Source organism: Styela clava, chromosome 12 (genome assembly GCF_964204865.1).
Source record: "Styela clava chromosome 12, kaStyClav1.hap1.2, whole genome shotgun sequence".
Classification (NCBI taxonomy): domain Eukaryota; kingdom Metazoa; phylum Chordata; class Ascidiacea; order Stolidobranchia; family Styelidae; genus Styela; species Styela clava.
The window spans coordinates 13,086,334-13,111,249 of NC_135261.1; the positions used below are offsets into that span (position 1 = coordinate 13,086,334).

At 31.2% G+C, this 24,916-nt stretch overlaps 1 protein-coding gene across 1 annotated transcript in view; it reads right to left on the reverse strand.

Moving 5' to 3' along the window:
* Nucleotides 1-24,916, reverse strand: part of LOC120330418 (uncharacterized) — a 30,990-nt gene that overhangs the window by 5,753 nt on the left and 321 nt on the right. The window contains exons 3-52 of the mRNA XM_039397381.2: nt 24,676-24,729; nt 24,381-24,413; nt 24,179-24,211; nt 23,543-23,575; nt 22,959-22,991; nt 22,684-22,716; nt 22,315-22,347; nt 22,041-22,073; nt 21,933-21,965; nt 21,796-21,828; nt 21,529-21,561; nt 21,336-21,368; nt 20,318-20,350; nt 18,974-19,006; nt 18,390-18,422; nt 17,960-17,992; nt 17,511-17,543; nt 17,098-17,130; nt 16,544-16,576; nt 16,339-16,371; nt 16,076-16,108; nt 15,590-15,622; nt 15,158-15,190; nt 14,759-14,791; nt 13,790-13,822; nt 13,424-13,456; nt 12,994-13,026; nt 12,854-12,886; nt 12,051-12,071; nt 11,424-11,456; nt 11,318-11,350; nt 10,443-10,463; nt 9,610-9,642; nt 8,793-8,822; nt 7,965-7,997; nt 7,504-7,524; nt 7,227-7,247; nt 6,957-6,989; nt 5,993-6,013; nt 5,519-5,551; nt 5,281-5,301; nt 4,974-5,006; nt 4,523-4,552; nt 3,704-3,736; nt 2,880-2,909; nt 2,582-2,614; nt 2,125-2,154; nt 1,557-1,586; nt 1,357-1,389; nt 1,175-1,195 (exon numbers count right to left, since the gene is read on the reverse strand). Coding sequence (XP_039253315.2) covers nt 1,175-1,195; nt 1,357-1,389; nt 1,557-1,586; nt 2,125-2,154; nt 2,582-2,614; nt 2,880-2,909; nt 3,704-3,736; nt 4,523-4,552; nt 4,974-5,006; nt 5,281-5,301; nt 5,519-5,551; nt 5,993-6,013; nt 6,957-6,989; nt 7,227-7,247; nt 7,504-7,524; nt 7,965-7,997; nt 8,793-8,822; nt 9,610-9,642; nt 10,443-10,463; nt 11,318-11,350; nt 11,424-11,456; nt 12,051-12,071; nt 12,854-12,886; nt 12,994-13,026; nt 13,424-13,456; nt 13,790-13,822; nt 14,759-14,791; nt 15,158-15,190; nt 15,590-15,622; nt 16,076-16,108; nt 16,339-16,371; nt 16,544-16,576; nt 17,098-17,130; nt 17,511-17,543; nt 17,960-17,992; nt 18,390-18,422; nt 18,974-19,006; nt 20,318-20,350; nt 21,336-21,368; nt 21,529-21,561; nt 21,796-21,828; nt 21,933-21,965; nt 22,041-22,073; nt 22,315-22,347; nt 22,684-22,716; nt 22,959-22,991; nt 23,543-23,575; nt 24,179-24,211; nt 24,381-24,413; nt 24,676-24,685 — 1,528 coding nt within the window. The 5' untranslated portion in view covers nt 24,686-24,729. The remainder of the gene's footprint in view (nt 1-1,174; nt 1,196-1,356; nt 1,390-1,556; nt 1,587-2,124; nt 2,155-2,581; nt 2,615-2,879; nt 2,910-3,703; nt 3,737-4,522; nt 4,553-4,973; nt 5,007-5,280; nt 5,302-5,518; nt 5,552-5,992; nt 6,014-6,956; nt 6,990-7,226; nt 7,248-7,503; nt 7,525-7,964; nt 7,998-8,792; nt 8,823-9,609; nt 9,643-10,442; nt 10,464-11,317; nt 11,351-11,423; nt 11,457-12,050; nt 12,072-12,853; nt 12,887-12,993; nt 13,027-13,423; nt 13,457-13,789; nt 13,823-14,758; nt 14,792-15,157; nt 15,191-15,589; nt 15,623-16,075; nt 16,109-16,338; nt 16,372-16,543; nt 16,577-17,097; nt 17,131-17,510; nt 17,544-17,959; nt 17,993-18,389; nt 18,423-18,973; nt 19,007-20,317; nt 20,351-21,335; nt 21,369-21,528; nt 21,562-21,795; nt 21,829-21,932; nt 21,966-22,040; nt 22,074-22,314; nt 22,348-22,683; nt 22,717-22,958; nt 22,992-23,542; nt 23,576-24,178; nt 24,212-24,380; nt 24,414-24,675; nt 24,730-24,916) is intronic.

Sequence of the window (24,916 nt, forward strand, 5' to 3'; positions counted from 1 at the left end):
CAAAACTGCCAACTAAGGTGTTGAATTCGTAATATAAACGTGAATTTCAAAGTAACTATTTTGCTATAATAAAGGTTGCGATGGGGTTTTGTTGTAAAATAGCAGAAGAAAACGTTAGAATGAAAATTCATTAGTTACAATTAATTCTTAACTCTCTACTAGGCACACCTACTCTCAAGTTCAAGGTCATTTTTTACAAATTTCTGGCCACTTCGTCGCATAAAAATTTTTTGATTAGAGGAGTGGTTTTTAAAGTTATATAGCCAGATAGAACTCTAGCATACGCTTGTAAAAAGCCGTGAGTAAATGTTTAGGGCCTAATAGTTGATAAAAACATTTTTTTTAAAGTGACCCATGTAAAATGAACCCAGGTGAAACAGCTGAAAAAAGTTAAAGATTCTCTAGCCTGAGTTTAATATTTGTAAAAAAAAGTCGACTCAAAGCCAGTTCCCACACTCACAAACAAAGCATTAAGAAGGCCGAACTATGCTCGTCCCATGATGAAATCAAACCTTGGCTTTAGGACAAGTAATCAATACCCGTAATCAATAAAAAGCACACATATTGATGCATCAACTCTATACAAAATAAGCAAAAACGTATAATATTGCAAACTTGCAAAAAAACACTGGTTGAAACTGGTTTCATAGTTTGAGACAATGCTACCAACAACGCAACTCAAATGTGGCGGTCTGATACATTGTTTATATTTCACATAGCTGTAAAAAAAATATCGAGTTTTTTCTGATACATTAACACTTCGAACATTAACAAATGAAAGCTTAAAACTATTGGAATTTAACACATCACTTTTGACTGTAAACGCGTGTGTACAAAGAGTTTATCAATGTTTTACTTCCATAAATGTTTCCAAACACGAACAGATTTGGTTTAAAGTCATATAAGCCAAGTTTATCGCCATTGACCACTAGGTCTTTCTCTACAGTCTACAATCTACATAAACATGCAATTCGTGATTTTTCAATTTGATGCTTTTTTTTTCTATTAGGCATGGTTGAGCTGTGACTTCACTGCTGTGAATGCCAATTTTGTTTTGATATACCAATCTTACAGGTTGACACCCATTATTCAGATGATTTTATTTGTTAAAAGAAATCTACATTGTCAATTGATATTATTTGATCCTGTAACTAGTACGCATTCATTCACTTACCTGTTATGTTAGTATCATGGTCTGTAAAATATGGAATATTTATTTGCACATTTTGTGAACAGGTAATTCGAGTAAAGCTTTATTAATTATCAACAATTTGAGAATTTCTAAAAAAACAGTAAAAATATTAGGTCATTACGAATTACGATAAATATACAAATAATTTAAAATAACAATCTCACTGGTTATTAGATTCTTCACTGCAGTTACATCAGCTAGATAAACATGATAAAAATGAAGTTAGTTTGTTCAAACGAATGCTATTTATATGCTTCAAATATTTTCGCAAGCCCGAATAAATTGCTCACCGGTTCAACAAAAACAAAATATTTCAAATTGACTTTATATTTACATAATTTTCATACGAAGTGTTTTTGCTTACTTGTGTATGATACAAGACTAGCTGTGTTTGCTGAAAACAATACAAAATGTTAGGTTATCAAATTCACAGTTTAATATCATCAATATTGAATTTATTAGAACATATTTCAAACATACATCACATTATTGCCATTGAGATTGGGAATATGAGTCGAAAAATGTTCCTAGCTAACACAAAATACCAAAAAAATTTGTCTCTGCAAATTAATTCAGGCTGAAGAAGACTCAGAGAAAACTGACATTCGATAACAAACACTTCAGCGTATACAAGCTTTCTTTAATTGACTATTGTGACCAAAATTTTACGCATCATCAAAGAATTTAAAATTTGGACTTCAACTCGGTTTTCAAATATGTACGGTATGTCTGTTTATTTACCTCAAAAATGTAACAGTATCTGCCTAGTAAATAAATGGTATAACAGAGACGGGATACATGTTCAAAACAATACCAATAAAAGTCTGCAAACTGGGACTCAGTGTTAGTACAACATTTCTTTTTCTAATTGTTAATCTGACACCATGTACAATAAAGTTAGTTAAGGCATACATTTACGCAATTTCACTCACTGTTTATGGTATCAATAACTGTTTTATGTCCTGTAAACCAAATCATTTGAAACAATAAAATATTACACCAATCAGCAATGCCCTAATGCTACAGAACAGGATGGAGATACAGAAAGAGATTCCATCATTTTAATTTTACATACTTTGTTTTAAAATGAATGAATGATAGAGCAATTGTGTAAATTTAAACAATTGTTTAAATTGAAAATGCTGTTATACCGAGCTAACTCCAACATGAGCAAAAAAATTTCTGGATAAATAATTGCAATTCATCATATCCAAAACTTTAAATGAGTGGCTTACTCGAGAGATAATACTAATATTTTTTATTACATTGAAGTAATGCAAAACGCAGATATAGAAAATCAACATTTTTTGAAATGAAATAACAGATATATACATTCTACGCAATATTTTTAAATTGGCTTTTGTTTTTGAATAAAACAAATCATCTCACCGCCTAGAGTAGTGCCCAATGTTGATGTTACAGCTAAATGAAGAATATAAAAGTACTTTTCGATTCAAATATTCTTTTACAACATAACAAAGTTGTGATTCCAGGGAAAGTTATTTAAGCCGGCGGGCAGTGTAGCTCATAAAGAAATCAAGAAAATTATAAAAAAAAAATAATGTTCATTCAAGAATTTGTGAAAATATTTCTAATCATACACTTAATTAATGATAACATGGGATTTATAATAAGAATAAAACATTTTAGCAGTTAATACAGAGATTCTTTATAGAAATTGATTTACCATTTATTGCATCGATCACTGTTTTATGTGCTGTAAAATGAAGAAATAAATTTAACAAGTAATTTTCATTTTTGTGAAGACAAGCACAAACATATAAAACAAGCGGTGCCTATGGGTTGAATATCCGTTGGGATTGTTCACAAAACAATTTTTAATCTTTCGATTTATGACATAATGTCCGTCTGTATTTTTTTGGTTTATAAATTTTTTATTTCAAAATACGCTGTTGAGTATAAGGTCATGCAATATAGTCGAAAACGAGAGAGCAATGCCCAAATATATGTAACGTAAAAAAATTTGGTAGAAACATGTGGGATTCATAACTAAAATAAAAACGCATGAAACTTGCCTCAATTGTAAATGGGTTACATTGTTTCAAATATGCATTGCCATCAAATATTCATTCAAATTATCAACAAAGGTGGATTTGGTTGTTTGACCATTCATATAAACTAGTTTCTATAGTCAAAATAAGCAAGGTCAATGATGAGAACTTTTCATTTCAATTCAACTCGTATTTAAATTCATTCATATCGAATTAGCAGCAACTCCAAAAAAATTTTCAGAATTGATAAATATTTTGGTCTAGGATTGGTGTGATAACGTACTAAAATAATTTTTAAAAAGCTGCGAGATATCAATCCATGTTTTCTATACTAATGTGATAGTTAAGTACCGGTAATACACAATCATTGATTAATCTTAAAAATAGGTCACATAAATTTGAACAGTAAGTCAAAAGTACATGTTTATGATTGGCTATAGGCAATGATCCCAAATAAGTGTTATTCAGAAGAAATGAATGAAATAGAAATTCAACTCACTGACAAGTGTAGTGCTCAGGTTACTTGCTGCAGCTATAAAACAAGAATATGGATTATAAAATTGAATATGAAAAACATCATCTGTCACTCTCCCCTAAACAAAGTACAACCTCAAAAGCGCATCTGGAGCAATAAAATAGGATAAGGTTGCAAAGGGCTCCTACTACTGCCACGGTAAAATAATTGCATTAGAGAAACTTTTTTAATGATTATTTCCACTTTTTTATACTATCATTTTTCTCATAGATCGAATTTGACTGGTATAAAGAAATATGAATTCAAAACAGTGTGTGACTGTATATTATTCTACAATTGAAAATACTCTCACTCAGATTTAAATCGTTTTCAACAAGTATTGATTGACCATTATATATATTTCAGGCTCTACGTCGACTAACAACAGCAAAAGATTAAAATAATATACATTAAAGCGAAAAACGTTCAAGGGTGCAATAAAAGAGCAATTCTTAAACACATGGACTTGAAGTGGGTTTGCATCAGTGCCGGTACGGTGAGGTTGAAGCTAAGTGCGCTAAAATGATCGGCGAAAATGCATGGTGAAATAAAGTGTTTTCTATATTCAACTAAATGTGTCCAACAGCAAATTTTGGGGGAAATACAGGTAAGGGATAGGACTAAGGAAAATTAGAAATAAATGAAATATATGATAGCCATCTAGCAGCACCAATCGTTTAAGTACAAAAAATTTCAAATCAATTAATGTCTTAGTTGTGGAGTAAAGGAATCTTTTTTTAACGACAACAACAATTTCTTGTTTGACGAGGCAAATATTTCTTTTTTCTTTTTGATTATACTTACTTGTTAAACCATCGCTGACCATTTTATGTGCTGTAAACAAGCAAATATGTTTAATAAACAAAACAAAAAACATTCTCAAAAATACCATGTCATACTAGGGCTAGGCTGATATTAGTTGTCAGTAATATTAAGACAATCCAGTATTTTTAAACATCCCAAACGTCCTAAAGTCATACGTCATTTTCGAAATAGACCACAGAAACTTATCATTGTAGACGCTGAGCGTAGAGTATAGAAAAGTTTTTTTGTACCCAAAAGTCGAGGAAACATTGATTTAAACATAGTTTGAAACGAGAAATTGACGAATTAATGTTCCGATGGTATAATTTCATTTAATTGCGTAAAAGTATAATTTTTCTGTCAAATAGAATTTTGGCTTGCAGAACCATCAGATTCAAATCACACTGTTTTTAAGAGAAAATACTACTTTTTTATCTAAAATAAACTTCACCCGTTTGTGCTGTCAGAATCTTTGTAGTTTCCGCTAAAACAATGAATATAGTAATTTCTTACAGAATGGCAAGAAAATATCATGCTTATAATGAACAAAAAATAGAGTAAATATATCAAAATGTCTGTGACACAAAAATTCATTCAATATAATTGCGCTGAAACCAATTTTGTTTATAAACAAAATAACCTAAAGTTGAAACCGAAGAGTTTATTTTCATAATATCATCAAAATATAATGGTAAAAACATTCTGTGATTTATATATTGTTACAAAGCTTTCCCCTAAAATATTATGTTTTCACTTACCCTGGATATCGGTTGATTCGGCTAATTAAATATTAATAAAATAGTTAACTGAATAAATAAAAAACAAGCATTTAATAAGTCATTATCTCCAATCGCCAATTAGCTAATAATTGTTATTGTCAAAATCGTGAGAATTTCCTAATTATCTGTCCAAGCAATGACTTAGCTAAACAGAGATAGTTGTCAAATAGAATAAAAATGATCCTTTGTGTTTATCATATTTTAAATACCAACTCACCTTTGACTAGCGTATCCAATTCACCCATCTTTGCTAAATACAAAAAATACTTTCATTAATTAATTATTTTATTTATATTGGAAATAAAAAAAAATGATTTTAGAAATTTTCAACAGTTGGTCCTCTAATATATGAGCATGGTATTTGATACATAAATTCATATTTTTAACATAGAAACTTCATGTGTCGAAAATGCCAAATAAAGGGGAGAAGAATATACAGTTGAACATGAAAAAAATGGAAATTATTTTAAAAGTTTCACTTTGACTTCAAATACAACGGAAATGAATATATCAGACAGACCCCATTGTGCTAATAAACATTCGCCACAAAATCGAATTCCGTTTTTTAGTAAAAAATTTGAAAATTTATTCTATATTTATATGTTGTTCAAAGTCATTGTTTTTTTTGAATATAGAATATAGCTCTCCATTTTGGATTTATATTTGATTTATTATTTTCATCCCTACTTACTCAGAATTTCAGCTGTTCTGTCTGAAAATTAAAAATATACAAATTCATCTTATCCTAAAATCTTCTAACTCATATCATTTAGTATGTTGAGGTGTGGTATTCTGCAGTCATGTTCCAGCTATAAATTTACCGAATAATTAACAGGAATATTTAAGCTGTCTCGATTTGTGACTGCCAAATTAACCATGTTTGTAGCAAGAAGAGTGAGCAGAGAATATCTTGATTCAATTAATCATTTGATTTCTTGAAGGTGGTTGATTTCTTACTGAAGTTTGGGGATTAAAAGGTTGTATTTAATTTGTTAGATAAATAAGGTTTGAGATAATAAACAAAAGGCTGTATTTCAATGATAATAATGAGGCAACTAAGCCGAGTCAATCAGAATTTTATCATTGGTATCAATGCTTCTACCCATGAAGATTTCCATCCACTGGCATTTAAACCCATCAACATTTTTAAAGAGCGTGTTTATGAAAACTATATATAAGAGATGGGATATTTTCGTGTGAGTGGTCAAATCTCATTGAGAAAGTGTGAACTGGATAAAAATTAAATTTACAAAAACGTTCTCTAAAAATGTCTAGTGTTTAAAAACTTAAAATGGAAGTTTTAAAAGTTGCCAAAAAAACATTTGGTGTTTTATACATGGCAGGTTTAATTAAGTTGCAACGATATGACAAGATATGTGTTGTAATAACTTAGAAACTGATAAACAAAACATACTTGAGACCCAATTATCAAAAAAAACTTTGGAAATAGTATGAGCATTCTTTCACAAATCTAATAACAGTATATTGCAAAAAAGATAAATGTCATATCTCAGTTGTCATATAAAAGCGCTTCCATAATTTAAAATAGAATAGCAATCCTTCCACACATTCTGTGTACAAAAATGTAATAGTGATCAAGCTACTTTTGACTGATGATCCCTGTGCAGATACATGGCATTTTTGTGCATTCTCACCTTCCGTTATATTCTTTATCTCTGTCACATTATCTGAAAAAATACATAAATTTTATAACTGATTAGAACTGATAAAGAAAAATGTTTTTTAGGTTTAAAGCTCACTGAATATTATAAAATTTGCTAAGAGATAAACTGATTTTATTGCTGAAAAGACAAAAAGTGTATTTTCTTCAATAAACTTCTTACAGTTCATTATCTATTTAGTTGAAAGTTCATTTATGGTGGGCATATGATACTTGAATATTCAAAAATGATAGAAACACTTACCGGCAATAATTTCTACACGCGCTGTTATGTATATATATATATATGAATCATGTAAACAATGATAACATTTATTACTATTACTAGTTTTAGCTATGAAATATTTTTCAATTATGAAATAAGGCTAAAGTTTACATCTTAAGCTTAGGAAAGAACATTGGGAAACATTTCTTATGTTAATAAGGGTGTGATTAGTGATTTTCGAGTATTTTTTGCCAAAACCATAATTAATTCCCCAACGCTCTTATAAATGTATAGTTTTTGAATAATAAAAGCTTACCAGTAACACTCAGTATGTGCTCTGTTAAGTAAAATATGCATATTCACACGAGGTATATAAATATGTATAATCATTACTATTTTTTTCTAGTTTTGGCGGTCAAATATTTTTTTATTATTGAATAAGGTTATTAAAGTTTACATCTTGAGAGAAAGATGAAGAAAAGTTTCTATGATAATATGGATGGTTAATATCATAGCCTTGTCAATATCTGACAATATTATAGGTTAAACAATATCTTTCTGGGATATGAAGACTATTGGCTCGGTGGTGTGGCGCATCCTTCTAAGCGCTGGAAATATGCTCATCATCGCGCCTCCGATCACCCTATGTGAGTTAGCAGGTTCGAATATGTAAATTGGCGATAAATATGTAAATTGGCCCAATTTATGACTATTGGTTTACAATCAGAATTTGATCAAGAATGAAACAAATTAATGAAATATAAAAATTCATCTCACGGGTAACTGTCGCTTCTGCGTCCACTACTGCTTCTGTAACACAAAAATAAAAATATTTACGCCAATTGGTACCCATTTTTGACTGTCATTTGGTTCTTTGGCGCTACTCTTTTTATAGTTTGCGTTCAGGTGGAAATGAGTCTATTGAAGCCCAATTATGTAATTTGGGTGGTCTGCTGATTTATTAGATCACTACATTGAGGCCCAGATTAAAGCTCTCAAATTCAAAAAACGATCAAATAATCATATTTCAATAAATTGTTACTAGTCATATAGACTATTCATATATAAATATACAATAATTATTGAGTTGTTTTTTGTTTTTCCAAAGCTTGATTTAACAAAGCGTTTGTTTAATGGCTACCTATTTTAATCTTTTTTTTTCTGAAATCCAGAAAGTATTTATGGGGGTGGATTTTGTATATCTGAAATCGTCACATCGCAGGGAGGTTTATGTTATTAGTATATTTAGACTTGCTGTGTTTTTACGACTCTTCCCATATAAAATTTATATATAAAAACCTATAAAACTCATTAAACTATAAAAAAAATTTGGGAAAAAAATGGGAACAGGATCTGTGAAATAAGTTTTCTTTATGAGCCCACAATTTCTGCTAACAGTTCTGATTTAATTTGCAAAAACTCTTATTATTCTAGTGGTCTTAAGCAATCATTTGGGTAATTTACCGTTGTTTTCCCAATCGTTGAAAGCAACAGTTCACCATCGATGATTAAATAGAGTCGAAACTTTTCTTATTGAACTTCATTAGCATAACGTGGCATAAAGTTATTCTATTTTTTAAAACTAAAATTAAATAATTTACCCACTTTTTGTGGCATTGATATATACTTCATGCTCTGCAAAACAAAAATTAGTATAAAATTTTATGCAAACATGTAAAATTTGGTATTGAAGTCGTGGTTGCTCCTGAGCATTGAAATCTTTTGAAGTCGGTTGTAGAGGTAGTCAGATTTTTTATTCCGAAGTCAGGATTCAGAGAAAAAGTAGCTCCACTATTTTGCTATAGAAAGTTTCATGCTTACTTTGTTGGTGACCTGAAGTCGAGTCGAAGTCATTAAATGACCTTTATCAGATGGTCCCATTTCTCAGATACATAGACCAGTTGCATATTTGCCGAATCAGACTACTAAACTAAATCTCACTGCTGACTATCACAAATTATATATACCTCGTCGATGTTAATTTACATTTTAACAGCCATTTGCCTTTGATTATTAGGCAATTATCCTCTGTAATGCTAAGTGTGCCAGGGGTCAGACCTTTAATACAGGAAGGCCAGATACAAATAACTGTGTCACACCGTGGGCCACAATTTTATTTAACATGGATTTCTAGTTGTTGCAGGTACCAACGGTTTGTTTATTGATCTTATTACATACGTTGTTCGCTTCAAATTGATTGGAATTACTCGCAGGAACTACATTGAACTATATTAGGAATTCGCTTAGCGGGACGCACATCATTTAAAATTGGCATTTCTTCACAGGCCGCGGGCCACACACCTGCTATAGATCATCATTGTACAATTCCTTGAACGATATTTCAAAAGAAAAAATTCAACGAGAATTATTTTTAAAATCTGAAATTAAAGTAATTGACTAATTTCAATGTGAAGTTCATTACCTCCTTGCGTTGTCTGAATTTTTGTTGTTTCCGCTAAAGATAACACATTGAAGATTTTTGAATTGAAGAATAAATCGTGTAATAATATCTGTCTAAATTTACTATAATATGCAATTTAAAAGAAAATGAGTGTTAATATTTGTATTCAAAATTTGCAACATGTTGAGCAAACTTTACAGCTGTCTCAAATAATATATTTATTTTAACAAAAAAAGAGTATCCAAACCATAAGTTTTTATGAGTGTTTATTCCAAAATTGCCAATTTGCATTGATATATCATGGATAAGACAAAGCACTATCAACCAAATCAGAGATCGCGTTCAAAATCAAATTACAGGAGCTAGATTTATATTATTTGTAGAATGAAATTTGTGTATATACACTGAGACAATATGCAAAATGTATGTTAAATGTCTCCTTGAGGTAAAAAGCTTTCTCAATGAAACGTTCAAAGATTTCGACTTTGGACTGATTGTGGTTGTCATCAGTGAGTAAAAGGTAGGTAACTAAAATATTATTTTATACTCGGTTTGAATAGATATATGCCAATAGTCAAGTGATTATATTTAGCATATGTTAATAACGATTGCTCACACCAAAGATTTTCTTGCGCAAGATATCATCTCAAAATTTATTGGGAAACTGATATTGATGTGATAAAACAGGAAGGGGCTAGAATGCCGAGTGTATCAAACATGATTTATCGTAAAATTTTCTATATTGCCTAAAAAGAATGTTATGCGCTTCAAACTATTATTAATATCATACTGGTTATTTAGTGTTTGTAGCTTTGTTACAGATTTGTTGTCGATAGATATGTTGATCGACTTACCCTGAATATTCGTTGATTCATCTGTAAAATTATATAAAAAATCAAACTTTCAATAGGTTTAAATGTTTGAGGAGAATTTGTAACAGATAATTGATTTGAATTGTATCTATAGAATTACTCCAAAAATGGGGGCTCCCGAAGTATGCGAACCAAGATGGCGGACATCGGAATGTAATATGTGTACTAGGTTAGGGTTAGGCCATAATTTTAGGTATAAATACTACGGGAGGCTCTTGGCTAGTCTTCGAACTTATAATAGGACTAAAATAAGGAAAATTGGAAAAAAATTATCGCCTAACCCTAACCTGTTACCCATGTTACGTTCCGATGTCCGCCATCTTGGTTCGCATACTTCGGGAGCACCCAAAAATGGTTCCAAAATAATAAATATTATTAAGAATTACCTATAAAATCAAAGATACATGACATGAAAGGCAAGCGCTTAACATGAAAACCACATAATGCATTTTGTAATATGCAACACAAAACTAATAAATCACAAAATATTATTCTTATCATCGATGGAATGAGATTGCTAGTTAAAATTGATGCAAAGAGGAAAGCTTTCACCAAGAATCAATTGAAAGTATTGTTTTTTGTTGGAAATTATGCCCAAATGAGTATATTTGACAAATAAGTGTGAATGCAGCACTGAGAAATGTTTTAAATATGTTTCCAAAATTGTATATAGGTTTCCCATTACCAACAGGAATTTCAAAAAATAAATTTTTTTTTCTTATGATCAATATTTCTTTCAATAAAGTTTATCGGCAACTGAACGGTAAACCAAATTTACTCCCCTTCGAGGCGTAGTTTCATTATTTATGCGAAGGAGTTTAAATGGTAAGGGTTATTTGTATTTTCTCCTTTCTCACCTCCAATTTTTGTTTTTATGTTTGCCACCTCATCTAAAAATACAAATAATTTCCATATAAAATTCGGAGACGGAAATATTATAATTTTTTTTTAATGTTAACTTACTTGTGACTAACGTAGTAAGGTTGGTCACTTTTTCTAAATGATAAATGTCATATTTATTTTTTTAAATATTATCAGTTAAAGAGATAGAGATCTTTCAGCATTGTGAAATGCACATTTTCATATTAGATCACCAACAGTTTTCCCCAAATACGATAAATACATTCATGTTCGAGAGAATATTTATGCCTTAATTTGCTAGTTTACTATGCTATACAACCATATTGTAATAAGCACACATATATATATTTCTCGTTCTGGGCGTCATATTTATCCATAAATAGTAGATAGTAAATGACGACCAGTGCAGTTTTTGGCAGCAATATTGCAGTGGTTTGGTAACTACCTATTGGTCACATGAGTGGAGCATTATTTCTAAATTCTCCAGAGTCAAAATTTTCAAGAAAAACTGAAAACAACTCGCAAAACACAACTTTTCGCATGCCATAATATTATTATGTAAAAGTTGTATTCAAGTATTTTAGTCCAGGATTCAAATTTTAATCAACTTTCATTCGGAGTCAGTTATTAAATAGTCCACAGTCGGGTAGTCCTTTTCTCCGAATGCACAAGCTGAGCTGCATGCTTTCGCAAAACATTTTACAAACTGGCGTATAAGTTAGAACTTACGTTCAATAGCAGTTCTGTGATCTGTCAATCAGAAAAGTAAACATAATTTTTATATGTGATTAAAATGCAAAACAAGCTCAAAAAAATTAACCAATATTCCCTCTCTATTTAAAATCACAGAAAAACGATATCGTTCTCTTGTGAAAATAATTGAATCATTGCATTATTTTCGTTTTGGTGTATCTGACACTAAAATAACGCAATACTCAGAATCGAACTAGTATTATGAGAAAATTTACAATATTACACAAGTATTTACAGTATCTCTTTTAAATCAGAAAACTCAGGGACTCTTTTGCTGCTGTTTTTTCATTCCCGTTCAGTTAATGATTGAGTATTTTTTAACTTAATAATTTGGCATTCTTGCCAGTATCAGTTCATTACGCTGATTTTTTTCAGAAATCGATAAAAGTATATTTATGACAACACAGCCAAAGAATGTAGTTAATTCTAGGTAATTTATCATGATATTCTGATATTACTATACAATAAAGCCTCTCTGTGAGAATGTAAAATGAACATAAAATTGGAAGTTTTTTATCTTTACAAATTTACAGGCATTTCGGTACCGATCTATGATTATAAATCACATGAGCATTCTACTAATTTGTTCTTCGTGGAAATCAAGTAATAGTTCATTTCCTATTACCAGTACCTATGACTCACTATTATATTACAGAAATAAAGTTTAATGTCTGTTTATTTTCAATGTCTGAAATCTGATGATAGCTCATAATAATCAGACATAAATATATATGACAAAGTCCAAGGCAATCATTCATTAATATTATTCAATGACTAACCAGTGATTACTTTAGTGAGGTCTTCATTTAAACCTGAAAAATATTTGATCTGCTGCGTAATTTTTTCATGCAACTTTTTTTAAATACATATAATCAAAATAATAATATGTTCTTAAATATTTTTGCATAAGTAACGTTACCAATAATCTTTTGACCAACTTGTGTTCTTGATGCTGATTAGACGAAAGAAATGAATCAATTAGTCATAGCAATTTTCAGTTTCAAAAGCCTAGCGCGAACAACGTAAAATATTGATCGGCCAATACACAGTTCTGCAAGATCTTCATTCATCACCTAGACCAGTTGTGTTATACACCAAATACCAAAGACAATAGGACCATTTTTTCCTAAAATAGGTCAACACACAATCCCCAAAATATCTGACAAAACAATAATTCGAATGAAAACATAGTCGTATTCTAAAAAAAGCATTCTATATATGACATGTGGTATCAAGAACATTGAGCCTTTGTTGCTTACAATAATACAGGTAACTGGTACATTTACCGTATATCATCTAAGGTTGTAAATAAGAAACAAAATATTAATATTTTTCTAGTATCTCCTTACCCATGAGTTCCTTTTTTAAAAAGTATGTTCGCTCTAAATAGTTGAAGTTACGCAGCTATTAAAATGCGAAATCCAATGATAATTTATTATGAGTTAAGCCATGTCATAATGAACATAAAATGAATACAAGCGAATTATGGTAAGTACAATAGAAAATCGTCTTGCAACCTTCGACACTTCAAATATATTGTTCGAAACATTGTAATTGATGCTAACAAAAAGTCATAGTACTATGGCCACATAAGTTGAAGTTTAAATTGAACAACGATCATACTACTGTACTATAGTTACTATACCAATGAAAACATTATCATTTATACACAGATTGTCGATAGTTTTTTGTGTGGTTTCTGGAAACAAACGAACCTTCGATTTTTTCTAAAACTTCATCTTTTGCCTCTGAATGTAAAAATATATTATACAGTTATTTTTCTTCCATTCTGAAGTCATTAATTGTATGATGTTGATATCATGTAACTTTATAATATTATTGAAATATTGGTAGAATCCAATCGATATGCTCTTTCAGCTCATTAGAAAAATTTGCCTTCACCCTTGATCAAAGTACTGAATAGTTGTAACAAGGAAAAGCTTTCTAGCGCTGTCGTTTGCTTGAAGCGGTGTCTGCAGCATCTCAAAAGCAAAAAGCTTTTAAATGAAATAGTCAGATACTGTTCTGAGTTATCTTCCATATATGGTACTTCTCTCACTTTCAGGTGTTCTGGTCTTAATGTTTATTGGGACTAGTGTTTTTTGTTTGATTTATGAAAATGGTATTAAATATCATACGGGATATGAGAACAAATGAAACAACCTATTATGGAACACTCATATATAAAGAGGCAAAATTGCATACGGTAGGTCAGGGGTCGGCAACCTTTTGTCGCTCGCGGGCCAAAATTAAAGGTTACAAGTCATTGGCGGGCCGCACATATTTTTAGAAAGTAAAAAATCGAATGGAGGACCAATGAATCACATTTTATCACACAGATCAGAAGTTAAATTTTAAGCAGCGCGCGAAGACTGACCATTTGAATATTTTTTACGCCATTAAACCATTTGCACTTAGCATCAACTTTTCTGCGTTTTGTTGCCATTTGTCTCAATTCTAATTGAATTATAGGCTCATTAAACGAGTAATTAGGAATTATATACTTGTTACGTTATAATATAATTTAGTCTACAAATAAATTCTTTTGCGTAAAGAATATAATCGACAAACAGCTATAATTTGTTAATTCCCATGGTCAAACCTTTGATACAGTTCACACCATTAATAAATAAAAAGCAAATGATATAATGGTAACTGATAGGTGATAGGTATGTTATGTTTACCTTTGGCATCCTTTTTCGCTTCACTTTTAACATCTAAAAGTTGTTTAAATTATTATTTAAGAATAATTTTTATAAGTAACAAATTAGTTGTATAATTATACCGTTTGGCAACTGGCGTGATTATAAAGACTATGTATTGCACTACACTTATTTATATAGGTTTGGAAATCAAAATCTTCAGTGGAATACTTTATGCGCAGAAGTTTTCTTTAGGCCTATGCACTCTTGGAAATAACAAATAATGTGTCCAAAGTGCGTAATTCAACACTTGTAGACTATTGATCCTATTGCCAAGGAAAGAGTTGCGCTCTAAGTAAACAGTGTAACATTAAGATTATTGGTAAACTTTACCTAATATTTACTATATCGTAAAAAGTTTAGATATAAAAACAAAATTACCAGCTGCAGAGTTTTCAATCGATCTGAATATAGCTGAAATGAATCATTTAAAATATAAATGCTAAGATTAGTAAAAGTGTAACAAAAACTCGTAGAGTAGCAAAAAGAAACATCCAGAAACGAGGTTTCAATTCCAAATCATAATAGGTCAATGGAAAGCGTTTTCAATTTTTTTTTATCTAAGAGTCTGAAGGATCCAACGTTACAATTTTTAAAATGTAGGGTTCTAATTTCTTGTTCGACTTTACAAACAACTTTGTAGTAATGTAATGAAACATTTAATGTAGATTCATTTATATAGTTGTCACAATATGCATCTTTAAAGCTGCTTGCTGCATCAATCTAAAACACAGTTTCAAGCTGACAATAACTTTATATTGAAATAATAAAAAATATACTTTCAAAGAATAGTGAATAAAAAGATTCACGTACTCTGGATCCCTGCATCTATAAAAGTACTCTGATCTAGGAACATATAAAATTGATTTGCATTTATGAATATGAAATCAAAATATTTTCTTCAAAATAAGGTCCAGACTCTAGAACAGACATGGGAAAAGTACGGCCCGTGGGCCAAATGCGACCTGATGGGTAATTCAATCTGGCCCGTCTGATGCTGCCACAACCATACTTCAATCAAATTTTGATGTTTTAGCTAAAATATAACTCAAAGAATTTGATGAAATTGGAATTTAATTTAGTATTGGCACGAGACTTATTTTCCACTTTGGTTTTGTAACACTGTAAATTTAGTTCATAAAATGTAACGTCACACATTCATGGCCGCAAGTCTAAGTGGGCAAGGTTTTTAGCCCCTGGTCTAAAAACCTTGGAAAAAGGCTGCCCCCCCCCCCCCCCCCCCCCAGCTGCTGCTCTAGAATTATGGAATATATATAAGCATATATATATGTAGCTCACCTGCGTGATGTTTATAATTGACTCGAGATTGATCTGTGAATTTTTTGAACATTTTCAAAGATGAGAAAAAGATATAAATATCAAAATTTTATTCAGATCGAGACATGAACCATGAGATGAATCCTCTTTAAAATAAATGTATTGTCGGGTTGTGTCAGAGTGGGATATAACTTCGACATCAAAATCAAGACTCATGTGTTTTGACTCTTATCTAAATCAATCATATTATACAAAAAACAATTGTATAAAAAAATTATACGTACCCTCGAACAAATATTCCATCAATCTCCTGTTTTCTGAATGTATAATTGTAATGTATAAATGTTCTGAATGTATCAAAAGAATGTTATACAAGTCCGATATTTTGAAGTCTACCCGGCTACCGATAGATAGATATTTTTCAACAACCTGCCTATTTATTTTTTCATTGAGGAATTTGAACTATTTAATAAACAGAATGCTACTTACCTCTGATCATTGCGCCAACGTCACCAGTTTGAGCTTAAAACATTAAATCTTGTTTACATATTTTATATACCAGGTCTACATTTACATTATTGAATCTGTTCATAATGTATAAATCTATATTTATCATACTTTTTTTTCAATTCGAGTATTGTGTCTAAGTAGATACAAGAGTACTAGACAGGAAGTCCGCCACAGTGATTTAAACCAGGGCTTTGCGACGCAAAGAGATTGGAATTGCTTGCAAAAACCATATTACCTAAAGTAAAAACTCGTTTAGTGTGCACACCATTCAAAATTGGCACCTCGCCGCAGGCTGCACAATTTTTCCTGGCGGGCCGCAGATGGCACACCACTGGTTTAAACCATTTTGAAAATTCCACATTTTGAATTAAATATTTAATGGGCAATAGAAGTTATTTGAATTGAATTTACATCTAATAAATTAGGAATAACACCCACTAAACAACAACCAGATGTCAAGTATAAATCAATTTTAAATTAGTAAAGCTGCTATGAAAAAGATAGATACCGGTATATAAAATACATAATCATACCATTCAATTTGCTTTGAAGTATTTTAACGTCGACTACAGAAAACAAAAAGTTATCAGTATTATATGTGTTCTACATTACAGAGTCAATAAAAAGTCTTTCAACCTTAATTTAAATGCAGCCACATATCACCCTGGTCGAGTCTAACTTCTAATTTCAATTCTATGATGCCAAATCGACTTGATGCATTTTCAGATATACAGATCGACTCTTCAAAAACGCACAAGCAACTTTTTAGTTCGAGTTTTTTGTCAAAAGTTTCTGTCTCTTTGGTATGTTTGAGTTTTGTTTGCAGGACTCAAGTAGCCTACACCAAGTCGTTGGAAAAAGTGACTATGGCTTATAGGGTTTATGATTTGTAAATTACATTCAACTTGTTATAAAATCATATTACAAATAAAATAATTTCACTCACTTTTCATCCTTTCTATTGAAGATTGGTGATATTCTGGGATATGTAAATACTCTTTATTTAATAAAATTTGCTGTACATATACTCAGATTGAACAATATTAAATTCAGGTTTGAATAAATAATATTTAAGAAAATCTGTTTTTTTTTTTTACTTTCGAGCGTGTTTAAATGATTCTAGTCACAATAAATTCAATAATCTGAGCAAAAATTATACCTTCCTATTTCATCTCCGTAGATTTTGTTTTAGAAGTTTATGATATTACCAGTTTTACTTATACCTATTTACATATATACAACATATATTATTGAAAATCATAAATTACATACAACGTACACTTCTGATTGTAGATTAAACCACAGGTAACAAATAATTTGGAATCCCAGTACATGTTATATTACAGATGATAATACTGTCACAGTAATGTCAGTACACTATTTTAATGGACTTACTTTTATTAACAATTCCCAATGTATTCAAATTGTCTGAAACAAATGATAAAGTTCTAACTGCATTCGAATTCGTTGAATTCGATTTTAATATATTAATTTATCTGTAGTGAAATATAGTTGACAACAGATTGCCTGATTGTTTACTCGAAGTACTTCGCCATCAGAATGGCTTCAATTGAAAAATCAAAATGTTAGTCATGTGTAGCAACAGTAAAACTTAGGGAGTGTCAATTTTTATCAACATATTTAATAGGTTCAGTATCAAAATTATCCGAATTATCGAAAAGCTGGCGAAAGTCATGAGATCGCCGTTGTTATAATATATATCTATTTATTATATAGTAGTCAAATGAGGTAATGGATAGTTTTATTGGACAGCCATTAACAAGTTTGACAAAACATATCTATATCACAATATTGAGTTACTCACTGCGGAGACCATGCCAGGCAGTACTCATGTAAGCTGAATGAAAAAAAAATCTCTTTTGATTCAATGAATATATCAGATAAAAATCCGTAATAGTTGTGAAGTATTTCTATAATTTTGACCATTAGCAATATATTTGTCTAGATGGGATTTTATAGAGTATTGGCGCCATATAAATTGTGTGTAATCATGTTATGAAAACATCAACGACTCGACCTATTTCATTCATTGCTTATTTCTGGAGAAAGCATATTACCGCTATGATACTCGGAGCAGCGGCGCTTGATGCAATCTCCTTGAAAAGGTGAATAACCCTTTCATCTAGTGGATTGATTGGCTCTCCAAAATAATCTCTAGTGGGCGATGTTAGTTGGCAAATAAAAATGCTACTAAAACTATATTCCTCGGCCCTTCAAACTTTTTAAATTTTACCTAGACAAATATAACTTTGAGTGGCGCTCCTTGATAACGAGCGTCGGTTTTTCATGGCTTTTTTCAATTATAACATTGTGAACACTTCGCTTTCAATTTTGTATACGCAGTTTTTACTTCCTCACCAAAATAAACTTAACTGTGATAATACTTACCCACTGTTCCTTTGTTCCCAGAAACAATTTCGCCTTAATTGAAACAATGGACGATATGAAATATTGAACTTATGAACAAGAGAGCAATACTCAAATATATGGACACGTTAACTAGAGCGAAGCAGGTCTTGCCTTTGACGCTACTGGTACCCTCAAAAAATTTCCGAGTTTCGCGTAGCAAGAACTTACAGAATCATACCGGACAAGCAAGCGAAATTTTGTAGGAAATATCAGATTTCATACGAAATTCAGAAATAAATAAAAGTAATAGCCTTCTGGCAAAAAAAATCAATCTTTAACCACTGAAAATTTTAAAGCAATTGGTCCAGTATTCGGAGAGAAAAGCGATTTTTCAATGATAATGATGACGAACAAGAGAGCTATGCTCAAATATATGGACACGTTTCCCGATTCCAAGAAAAGCACCAACGTTTAAAGACATCAGTTATAACAGTGACTGCAAGCCCCGCTTTTACGATACAATTATGAATTAGTTCAGTGTCACCGCGCTGTGTTACGGTACCGGAACTGCCCTATCTTTAGAAGTTCCTGTCTTGTGAAAACGTGAATTTAAGTTGCAAGATGGTCCGACTCACGACTGTAGTAACACCAACGATCCGAGTCACTACTGTAACATAACACCAAGTACGGCACTATTCGCCATTCACCCTTCCTCAAATCTTAGCAAAGCAAGGATTTCGTTACGAACCACCGACGTTCAATGGCATGTGAGCAGAAGAACACGAAGAGGAGTGCCAGCACATGCGTCCAAAGAACGTTCGGCGACGTCATATCATACAAAAACAAATCTCACTTGAGCTAACAGAAATATTTGAAATAAATTAAAGTAATAGCCTTCTGAAAAAAAATTTCATCTTTAACCACTAAAAATTGGTCGAGTAATTTAAGAAAAAAGCGACTTTTTAGATTTTTCACTAGGTGTCCAAAAAGTGTCAAAGAACAACAACACAAGAGAGCTTTGCTCAAATATATGGACTTGGATCGTCACATAATTTGATGACGTCATAGCAAAAAATAAAAGTAATAATTTTCTGGAGGAAAATTCCATCTTTCACCACTGAAAATTTCAAAGCAATTGGTCCAGTAATCGAAGAGAAAAGTGATTACTTCAAAACGTGTCAAAGTACAAGAACAACATAACAACAAAATGTTTGTTATGATCACTACGTGTCCAATATTATTAAAACGAGAAAATTAGGAGGATGCCTATATTAGGTCGAGGAAATCGTGAAACCTCAAATATGTATATCGACTAAAAGATAAAGTAATAGCCGGGGTGCTGGAATGAAAACTACAATTTTACAAACACAAAATTGTACTTACTCGTTAATTCAGTTCTCAGGCTTCGGCGTGTACCTGTTATCAAAATGCAGCCGAATGCTCAAGTCTATGCTTCCGTAAACAAATAACTAACTAATCCCATACCCGACACGGAATGGTAACCGGACGAAAGACCGTAGTTCGCCGTATGGTTAAGCCGTCTTATTGACTTTCCTCTCCCACTGGATAAATATGTAAATTCTATACTATCCCAAAAAGTTATCGTGAAATAGGGTCTTGAAAGTTCGCGTAACCGGTGGTCGATTACAGTTTCTGCCACCATCAAGTTCATGAATAGGGAACAAATGACTTGGTAAATCATCACATACTCGTGTAGCGAATATGAATTGTAACTATGGATTATAATGTTATTTAACTCCTTCATTATAATAGTATGTTGCATTCTCTGAAATAGGTCACTGTATGATTTGCGACAGCCATAAAGCCTTCGTTCTATATAGCCTTCTTTGTAAGCGACCAATTTGCTAACGTATGTTTCCGGTTACGCCGAGAAGGCTGAAATATATTGTGATATTATTCTGTTTTTGACTGCATTAAGGGTTGGGTGTATTTTCAATATATATGTATTTGTATTGGATTGTGGAATTTTCAATATAACAACATTTGTCATTCAATACATTGTGTTTATTATTGACCACTGAAGGAGTCCAGATTGGGAGTTACATTCCATACTGCTTGTTCAATAACACGGGAATCGACTATCTATAGAAAGTATACTTATAGGGACAAACAATTCCCCCATTCTCGACACGGACTGTTAACCGGATGAGAGTCCGTGGTTCGCTATATGATTAAGTCGTCTTATCGACTTTCCTCTCCCGGGATAAATATGTGAAACCTAAGTCAGTATGTGTCAATATGTGGAACAAGTTTGCAACGTTTCATTTTTTTCATAAAAATACCCCAAATGATGGAGGCAAAACGAATCACATAACTTTATGTAAGTTTATTGATATTCATGACTCCTAAAAAAAACAAAGAATTTATACATATATCTTACCTTCAATCGCTGATGACATATAATTGAAAATGGCTGTTAAATAAATCATAAATCGTCTTGCGGGTTTTATAACAATGCAAAATATTATTATATGTATAGCATTCTATATGTAGTACGCTACTAGGAAGTTAATATTTTTTGAAGTTATACCGAACAAGCAAAGTACAAAAGGAAGGAAATATAGGCTACTCACAGTTCATTTCCGAGCGCATCAGTATAAGATTATCTAAAGGAAGCATGATTTAAAATATTGATATTTTGACCATACAAGTACACTATTTTTCATTTTTCAGGTAGAGACAAAAATCTATCATTAATAAAACTTTGCTAGTAAAACTATCGCCATAAATGTTGCAGACAAGCAACCCTGTTTTTGAAATCACTAAGTCAATTATTCTCAGTTTCAAACCCAAAACAACATGAAAATAACAAGTTATTATTACCGTTAAGTGCCATTTACCTTTTATCCTGTATGATAAAGTTGTTGTTTGTTCTAAAATTGATATGGAGTTGCATAAATAACCCAATATATGCTTGAATTTTGTGAATGGTTACACCATCTGACTCACTTTCTACTCGTTAATACAATTTTCATACCTTTTGACTTTTCCAAATATGTGCTTTTCATTCCTAGGAGAAACAAATAAAAAAGAGGTTACTCTTTTTTCTTTTATTTCTGCGTTTTTTTGATTAATATTGTCTTACTTTCATAAGTCACGAATACTTTGGATAGAACATCTAAAAAAAAAATTAGATGAATTGGCAGAATCAAGCAAAAACAAAAATTATTGGAAGTTGTTTGGATCATTTAAACTGTATCTGTGTTGGTATTGGAATTTTCAGTTTGAATATGTTGCCTAATGTAATCGATAAAACCAACTATTCAATAAAAAATAATCGTATAATAGTTTTATGCATATGTTTATACAAGTTAGACGCAATTTATTGATTGAATTATACTCGAATTCAGCCCTTTTACCTTTAAAATTAGACATCATCAATTTGTTCTGTCCTGTAAACATAAAGTTACAATATGAAAGTATTTAATGATACGGACATGCTGAATAATAGTAAAAGATAAACCATCTAATTCATTATTAAAATAAATAGTTTGACAATTATGATTCCACTTCATTTACGACTAAACAACGGTGTCATTTCCAAACAACAAACAATTTGTTGACCGTGTAAATAAAATCGCTTTGCTTTGCCACGCCCCGCGTTTAAAAATTTGAGCAAATCACATTATAAACGCAACTGTGACTGTCTGTATACACCGTCGTACAACTGTGCTTATATACAACAATAATAACTGTGCTTATACAGATCAAGAGATGCATGATCATACCTTGAGAAACAATTGACAGATAGCTTGTAATACCTGAATATATCAACAAAATCGATAATTATTTTACGCATAAACACTTGATGATGTCTCAATTCTATACAGAAAAGGTGTGTTACCTTAACACAGCAGGGCTATATATGTTCTATGGAAAACCCTGTGTATAGTATTCAACACTTGAATTATAGATGTGATATTTTTATATCTTATAATTTATAATGGCGAAAATGAAAATTCGTGATGAACAACTCATATTACAAAACACTTTCCAAACTCACCATTTGCTCTTTGAACAATATATCGATGTGTTGCTAGAAATATGCAAAAAAAAGTAATATAAATGTAAAAACATTTAACAGTATATCTTCATTTTTGTGAGAAAGTTTTTACCAATTTGTGTTAACAAAATATAGTCTTTGACTAACGGACTTTTTCAGTTGTTCCTGATGTATTCTGGTAAACTAAATCTATACGTTAAACACGAATAAATCGGGGTATTTCAAACTTAAATTTTTTTAATCATCAGTACACAACATGTTTTTCTAGTGACGATTGAAAGCTGCATTTTTTTATACTTGTTGAGTTTATGAGTTGTTGTTTTGATGATGAAGTATATAATATTAATCTAAGAGACGTCGGCCCATAAGGATTATTTCGAAATATTTATCAGTACAAAATTAGGAAATTCTTTAGTGCAGTGTAGAAAATATTATTACATTTATCATTGAAAATGGTATCTGAAATAACTTTGAAGTACTGAAATAAGTTTATTTCTGATTGCCATACTTGGTTCTTGATTAATGAAGTAATAAATATCAGCTGAGACAAAAACTTTATGAGATAAAACTGAATAAAAACGCACCATCAAACTGGAAGAACATCCGTTTTGTCAGGACTGAAATCAAAAAGATAATTGAAAAATAAGGAAGTGAGCTTTAAAAATATATTATATATATATATACTTGTATATCTAATTATCACAGTAAGTACGACAGCTTGCATATTGATCACAAGATCGAAACACATGTTTAAATATTAACCGATTAAATCAGGGGTATGCAATGCGCCCACAAGAAAAGATTGTGCGCCCGCGGAGGATAGTCTATTGCGAATGATGTGCGGTCACGAAACGAGTAATTTAATTTATTGTGGTACGTGCAAGTACTTTCAACCCCTTTGCGTTGCAAATCCTATATCTGAGCCCAAATTATTATTCATGCCTATGATGTTACGATGCCCTAATAGCCAGCTTGTGGGAAGCGAACAACGCATGTCATGTGCCTGCAACTACTAGAACGCCTATGGTAAATAAAGGTGTGTACCGCGGTTTCACCCAGTTATTTGTATTTGGCCCGCCTGTATTAAAGGTTGCACACCCCTGGATTAAGTCATTCCTTAGCATTAGCCTACATTTTACTCCCGAGCTAGCTACTATAGTTTTGATGACGACCGGTAAAAATTATATATTCTAATAATTTAAATTTGTTCTATAATTTACCTTCCATGCTCGAACTACTTCGACGTTCTTGTCCTGCAAATGAAAAATGTTGGTCACTAAAAAACATTTTAAATTAAACAACTTATGCAGCGATGATTTGGTTAGTTGTGAAATGAGGCCAATGAACTATAACTACAAGTATTTTTCAAACAACAAATATCAACAAATAAAGTCCTAATCTAGTATTATATGCAGATCTCACTTTCTAGAATTTCTTCCAGTTCCTTTCTTTCATCTTGAGAAAAACAAAAAATGTTAGTAGAAGTTTTATCACTAAATTGAAAAAATAAAAAAAACATTCCTATCAAATTACCATAATATTTTGTGAGATATACTCAGTTTAATAATATAAAATATTCTATGATCTCTCAACGTTATTTTTGATAAATGAATCTAGATGAATATATGAAATAAAAGTAATTAAAGACATTATCGTAACATGGTACTGTATGCAAAACTTGCCAAACTTTAGAACCATATGTAATATGTATAATAACCTGCTAGCATCTCCTGTATTGAAATATGCTTGTCTTCTCGGTCTTTTTCCACGGCTTCGAAAAGGTAATTTTCACGGTTAACATAAAAACTATGTCCAACAAATTCTATGTATATTAATCATGAAAAACGTATCTCAAAACAAAGTTGAATAAACATTTTAAAATTTAAAATAACTGCAAAACACAAATAAAACTCAACTACACTCCTACAACACCCTGCATCCAACAAATGCCGCAAATA